Genomic DNA, 6655 nt, shown 5'->3' with positions numbered 1-6655 from the left:
GTCACTCCGGGGACTCCGCCCTGCCAGGAACGCTCCTCCTCAAGCGGGGACAGGCCCAAGCACCTCCCTGGCAGGAAAACTGCCCATCCTCCCTCCAGGGTAGACGGCTTCTCCAGGAGAGTCTGCTTACAGCTCCCCCCAGGGATCCGCCCCGCCTCGTCGCCCACATAGAGCCCGCCTCTCCCCGAGGGGCATCTGCCCCTCGTCCTCCAGTTTCCCCTGGAGGAGGGAGAGGGAACGTGCTGCACAGCGCCCCCAAGTTCAACCCCCAACTCGGTCCCTCCCGAAGAATGGATTCCTCTTCTCCTTCTCCCCAGCCTTATGGGAGCCTCTTCCACTCCACAGAACCCAAATCCCAAATCCAGGTTACTAATGAGCTCCCCTTCCTCGTGGCCAGGTGAACCCTCTCGACCTCAGGCTCCGGTTGCCTGAGCTTGGCCCCTGGGACTCGGCCCCAGCCTTCTCACCACCCACGCCAGTGGGCGGGGCTCCCACGGCCCGGCCCCGGGTGGGCGGGCCCATCGTGACGTCACTTCCGCCCGGGCCTGGCCTAGGTTCGAGCTCCGTGGGCCGAGGTGGGGTACGGTAGGTGGCAGCGGTGGGAGGAGGCGGCGTGGAAGGCCGAGGAGCTCGAGCCCGGACCAATCCCCGCGTTCTGGGCCGCGACCCTGACCCTGCAGCGTACCGGGAAGCGAAACCGGCCGGATGGGCCGCTGAGCCCGAATCGGGCACTGGTGAGGCTCGGGCAGAGCGGGCAGCCCTGAACGGGAGCGGGCCCGCGGGGCTGCAGGGTCTGGGAGCCCGGGATGCGGGCTGGGGAGACGAGAGGCTCAGGCCTACCTCTCCGGCTCACCCGGCGGGGAGGCGGGAGCTGGAGGAGCCGCAGACAGGCGCGGGGGTCTTAGTGAGGCCCGCCTGGGGGAGGCCTGAGTGTAAGGAGGGGCGGGGTGGCTGGGGTCATTAATGGGGCGGAGGACCGGCACTTGGGATTTTCATCTAGAACGGTGGCGGCGGGGGAGGAGGGGAGAGTATGCTACCGGCCAGAGCTTTGGGAAGAGGGTGGCTCTGAGTGGGGGAGGGAAAAACCGAGAGGCTTGGAAAATTTTTCCGTGGCCCTAATTGAGAGAGAGGTTTGAAGAGCCCTTACCTCCCTAGAGGTTGTGTGGAATACTGGAGTAGGGTCTCCCTGGAGTTTAGGGGTCAGTTACATCATTTGGAAAGGACAGTGCTCTGAGAGTCCCTACACTGAGTGGGTGTGCAAAACCCTGGCCACCTCCAAGTATCTGAGCTTCCACATGTTTCCAGTGTGGAGCCCCCTGGAGCTGAGATCAGGATGTTCCGCTTCCTGAGGGATGTGGAGCCTGAGGATCCCATGTTCCTGATGTGAGTATTCCCTCCCCCTCAAGCTTCCCACTCCAGGTCTCTCAGTAGTTCAGGCAGACATCGGGGTTCCCATTGCTGGGAATGGTTGGAACTGGCTGGATACCCAGCTCCCACCTAGCAGGAAGTAGGCATCGGTGCCACTGTTGCTCTGTGCGTATTTTTTGCAGGGTGGTGGAGGGATTAACAGTTTGGCGCTTCTGCCATCCATACTATGTGCTCACTCCACAGGGATCCCTTTGCTATTCACCGTCAGCATATGAGCCGTATGTTGTCAGGTGGCTTTGGATATAGCCCCTTCCTCAGCATCACAGATGGCAACATGCCAGGGACCAGGCCTGCCAGCCGCAGGATGCAGCAGGTAATGGTGCTGTGACACACCTGACACCCAAAGAAAGGTTGGAGGTTGGTTAGGAAAGCACTTTAGTTTTCTTGCACTGCAGCCAACTGAGCAAGTGAAGTGCTCTAGGAATGGGGGAAGGGGTCAGGAAAAAGGGCTTTGTGACTCCCTTTTGAGAGGACGGAAAAAAAAAATTGAGGCCATGGGCCTGGTTTGGGATTGTAAAGAGATAGGATGTGGTGTGTAATTTCTGTTCCTCATGTGTTCCTGTAGGCTGGAGCTGTCTCCCCGTTTGGGATGCTGGGAATGGTGAGTCTTTATCTCCCCGTGTCCTTTCATCTCAGACACACTCTCTACCCTTAGGTATTATTCCCCAGTGTGCCTTTTAGGAATAGTTTCATGGGTAACCCCAGAATCTTCTCTTTTTATGGCATTCACAAACCTCTGAGCCTGTTGGGTACTAGGAGCCCTGTGGGTTAAAGGTGTTATTAACTCTTGTTGGGAGGCCGAGACGGGTCATCACCTGTGGTCAGGAGTTTTGAGACCAGACTGGCCAGCGTGGTGAAAACCCATCTCTACTAAAAATATCAAAAGAGCCAGGCATGGTGGCACACACCTGTAGTCCCAGCTACTCTTAAACCCAGGAAGCAGAGGTTGCAGTGAGCTGAGACTGTGCCAGTGCACTCCAGCCTGGGCAACAGAGCCAGACTCCATCTCAAAAAAAGAAGAAAAGACGTTATTAACTCTTGTACTCCTAGAAGTTCATACTCATTAGGAAGATGTAATTGTCTAGCAAAATTTGTTCTTTGGAGGAGGGAGGCGCAGTTAAAGGGCCAACTAGAGATGATTTTTTGGTAGGTTTTAACAATTTCATGCCTTATCTCTTTAGAGTTTAGAATCCATTAACTTTGGCTTGCTTCCTAAAGATGGGGGGAATATAGCAGGCAGGAGGAAAAGGAAAATTGGATCAGGGCAGTCATAGAGATTGAGGAAGGGGTCAGCAGTTTACAGGAAGAGAAACATGAGTATTCTGGTTACGTTAATAGAGAATGAGAAAGAGAACTTGCTAGATGTGAAGAAGAGAAAGGAAGTGTGCAGCCACGTGGGTTGTGGGTTCCTAAACAGGATCAACTCTGAACACTGACTTTGCTTTCCTGACTCTGTTTTCCATCTGTTTCCTCCAGTCGGGTGGTTTCATGGACATGTTCGGGATGATGAATGACATGATTGGAAACATGGTGAGACTTGCCCCATACCCTTCCCCGGCCTTGCTCTCAGTGATGGCTGACAACACCTTGAATCCTCTAAGGCAAGAGGGAGACAGTGTGCTAGTGAGGGGTAAAGTACTGGATACAGTAATTGAACCAGAGAGCCTTGGGACGCCGTATCTGCTGTCATGCCTGCCTGAAGCAGCCAGCAGCAGCACTCTTATGTAGCATACAATTAAGGCTCTGTCTCTTCAGATCCTTCTTGCTCGTGGTTGGACTCAGAGGAATTTGGGAGGGTAATGATGAGGCCTGATGTTTTTTCAGTTCTTGGATTTTGTGAGACAGATACAGGCTAGGACAGGCAGCTGAAGGGTGAAATCTCTTCACCCGGGGGGATGCCTCCCCATTCAGCCCTCCCCTACCTCCCCTGTCCTCAGGAACACATGACAGCTGGAGGCAATTGCCAGACCTTCTCATCTTCCACTGTCATCTCCTACTCCAATACGGGTGATGGCGCCCCCAAGGTCTACCAAGAGACATCAGAGATGCGCTCAGCACCAGGCGGGGTGAGTGGGGGAGCCCTCCTGTCCCAGAGAAGGGGGGATTGAGCGGCACCCCCAGAAACCCTGGCTGCTTTTTTCCGGATTGGGTTGTGTGTGGTGTGTGTCTCCTGAGATGGTATAGCCAGGGCTTTGGAAGGGGCGGCTGAGTGTGCCATGTTCTGCCTCATCCCAGATCCGGGAGACACGGAGGACTGTTCGGGATTCAGACAGTGGACTGGAGCAGATGTCCATCGGGCATCACATCCGGGACAGGGCCCACATCCTCCAGCGCTCCCGAAACCATCGCACGGGGGACCAGGAGGAGCGGCAGGACTATATCAACCTGGATGAGAGTGAGCCTTCCCTCCCACTTCCTGGCCGGCAGCCCCTGGCCCAGTTCCTGTGGGCTAGGAGACATCCCTAACTCATAGACACTTCTGGGCAAAGCTCTGGATCAGCCCCATATATATATATATATTTTTTTCTTTTGAGACGGAGTCTCGCTCTTGTTGCCCAGGTGCCCAGGCTGGAGTGCAGTGCCGCGATCTCAGCTCACTGCAACCTCCGCCTCCCGGGTTTAAGCAATTTTCCTGCCTCAGCCTCCCGAATAGCTGGGACTATAGGTATGTACCACCACGCCCAGCTAATTTCTGTATTTTTAGTAGAGACGGGGTTTCACCATGTTGCCCAGGCTGGTCTCAAACTCCTGACCTCAGGTGATTCACCCGCCTCGGCCTCCCAAAGTGCTGGGATTACAGTCGTGAGCCACCGTGCCCGGCTGTCAGCCCCATATTCTTAGGGCACTCGGAGCCTCCTCCGCTCAGGGGCTGAGTCAGGTGCTGGCGGTGTCTTTGAGAGGGGCCTGCTTTGTCCCTGAAGGTGCGTGTTGATAGTGTTACACTCTTCTCCACCTGGATCCGTTTCTTTCTCCCCTCTTTATCTTTTTCAAATCCGCAATTATTACGTACCTAGTGTGCACACAGGACTGTGAACCTGAACTGAAGAATAATCCCATTCTGGTTTCTTCCTCCAGTAGGCCACCTTAGGCCTACCGGTGGCTTCCCGGGATCGGTGGCTTCCCCGGATCGTGTAGAAACCAAAAGAGCTAAGGGAATTGCCGCCCCACCCACCCCTCCACACACACTCAGCCTTCGCCGCTTTGGCCAGAGAAGCTGTGACTCGCTCGCACATCGGCCTGCAGGAGCCAGGCGGCACGCAGGCCTCATGTGGGCTCCGTCCCCTCCAGGTGAGGCCGCAGCGTTTGATGACGAGTGGCGGCGGGAGACGTCCCGATTCCGGCAGCAGCGCCCCCTGGAGTTTCGGCGGCTTGAGTCCTCAGGGGCGGGGGGACGAAGGGCGGAGGGGCCTCCCCGCTTGGCCATCCAGGGACCTGAGGACTCCCCTTCCCGACAGTCCCGCCGCTATGACTGGTGAGGGCCTCCGGCCCTCAGCCTCTCTTGTAAGTATCAGGGGTAAGGAGGGCGGGGTGCACCTGCGGATGGTCCTCGGCCGCGAGGCAGGCGCAGTCCGGGCTCCCGCAGGAGCTGCCTTTGATAGTGCAAGTTGGTGTGGAAAGAGAACAATGTTCTCACTGACATAGGCGATTAAACCCCAACTCTTGGCTCTTAACGTAAGTTTTTTCTTCCTTCTGATTTGTGCTCCTCTCTTTTCCCCTCCAGGTACAGGCTGAGAGGCTGAGAAATTATCCCCCGAATAACTTTTTCCTCTCTGATTCCCATCCCCAATTTAATATTAAATTAACAGGCAAGCCGGCCCCCACCTCTCCCTGGGGGTCTCAGGGAGAACCTTTCACGGCACCCTTTCCCTACTTTTTCCTTCTTTAATCCCCTTACCATGATGACTTCGCCTCTGCATCTACTAACTTGATTTTTCATTCTGCTGCTCCATCTTCAAACCCCCTCACCTTTCCCATTCTACTCCTGCCATGCATTGAAGGGTCTTTTGGGGTGAGCTCTGGGTTTAGGGGCCTCCTCCATCCCTCAGCTACCCTGGATCTTTGCCCACCTCTTCCTCAGAGCCCCCACTGAGGGGCCGTAGCCCTGTCTAGGGCTGTGGAAGGAGCAGACTGGTTCCCAACTCTTTCTCCCTACTCCTGCCCACACACATCACGAGAATCTTCCCTAAACCCTTCTCTGCCTTTATTTTTTGATTTGTGCAACTTGTAACTAGGTGTTTATGGAATAAAGGAGAACGGAAAAAAGACCAAGTGGGATTCTGGCTGTACGTTTGACCTTTTCCTGTTCAATTCAACCCTCTTGTCTCCTCTGAAGTTACCTTCTCACTTTTCCTCATCTCCACATGTAGCTTTCATACCTCAGAGTTCAAGCCCACATCTCCTTGGTGCGGAGAGACCATCAGCACTGGCAGCTGCAGGCCATCAGCACTCGGCTGGGCTAGGCTGGGGCGTGAGAGCATGAGCACGTGCCTCGCTGGCTCTCCCCTCACATTCTGCTGTAACTTTGCTCTTCGGGGATGCGTTGGGCATCTCTCATGGGTGGCAGCAGGACTTGCTGCCCCTTGCCCCTTAGGCAGAGTTTCTTTCCTGTGCTCTGGGTGGAAACACTTCAGATAACCCTGCACAGGCCTTCAGAGGGGAGGAACTCTGGTCTGCAGCGTTCCACAAACCCTCCACCCACAGTAGTTGAGAATTTGAGCCCAGGAAAGGAGACTAGAGAAGAAAACTTAACCTGGAACCTGAGCATGACTGGAAGGGCATGAGGAGCTCAAATTTCTCAAGACGTTCACTCTTGCTTTGCCCAGCCAAATGGGTCACTCTTTTCCTCTTGGGAACTTACTTAATGATGACAAATGTGTAGGAGAGTCTGATAATGGTTTTCTCTTTATAAAAGTCTTGAGTTCTTTTCAGCTGGTAAGGACACAAAGACACCTAAGGCTCTGGGTCCTCTCAGGGAAGGGAGAATCTTCCCCTGTGGCTCATGGACGAGTAGATTGAAGAGGTTAAGGAGCGGCTGAGTGCAATGGCTCACACCTGTAATCCCAGTACTTTGGGAGGCCGAGACGGGCGGATCAGGAGGTCAGGAGATCGAGACTGTCCTGGCAAACATGGTGAAACCCTGTTTCTACTAAAAATACAAAAAATTAGCCGGGCATAGTGGCGGGCGCCTGTAGGCCCAGCTACTTGGGAGGCTGAGGCAGGAGAATGG

The 6655-nt window shown here is 55.0% G+C and overlaps 1 protein-coding gene across 3 annotated transcripts in view; it reads left to right on the top strand.

Moving 5' to 3' along the window:
- Positions 1 to 6655, top strand: part of MLF2 (myeloid leukemia factor 2) — a 31960-nt gene continuing 25305 nt past the window's right edge. The window contains exons 1-9 of one of the 3 annotated variants that reach the window (XM_011952042.1): positions 1 to 734; positions 1306 to 1383; positions 1612 to 1741; positions 1994 to 2029; positions 2905 to 2958; positions 3366 to 3494; positions 3664 to 3823; positions 4717 to 4929; positions 5150 to 5697. In XM_011952042.1, the coding sequence (XP_011807432.1) occupies positions 1334 to 1383; positions 1612 to 1741; positions 1994 to 2029; positions 2905 to 2958; positions 3366 to 3494; positions 3664 to 3823; positions 4717 to 4904 (747 nt within the window). In that variant the 5' untranslated portion in view covers positions 1 to 734; positions 1306 to 1333 and the 3' untranslated portion in view covers positions 4905 to 4929; positions 5150 to 5697. Of the gene's footprint in view, positions 735 to 762; positions 792 to 1305; positions 1384 to 1611; positions 1742 to 1993; positions 2030 to 2904; positions 2959 to 3365; positions 3495 to 3663; positions 3824 to 4716; positions 4943 to 5149; positions 5698 to 6655 lie in introns of those variants that run through there. The other 2 variants (XM_011952052.1, XM_011952047.1) reach the window with 2 other exon arrangements.

The sequence above is a fragment of the Colobus angolensis genome, unplaced genomic scaffold (assembly GCF_000951035.1).
Source record: "Colobus angolensis palliatus isolate OR3802 unplaced genomic scaffold, Cang.pa_1.0 Scaffold11, whole genome shotgun sequence".
Taxonomy (NCBI): Eukaryota; Metazoa; Chordata; class Mammalia; order Primates; family Cercopithecidae; genus Colobus; species Colobus angolensis.
Note: the sequence above shows the minus strand (reverse complement) of the source record. Positions and strands in the feature narration are given on the sequence as shown.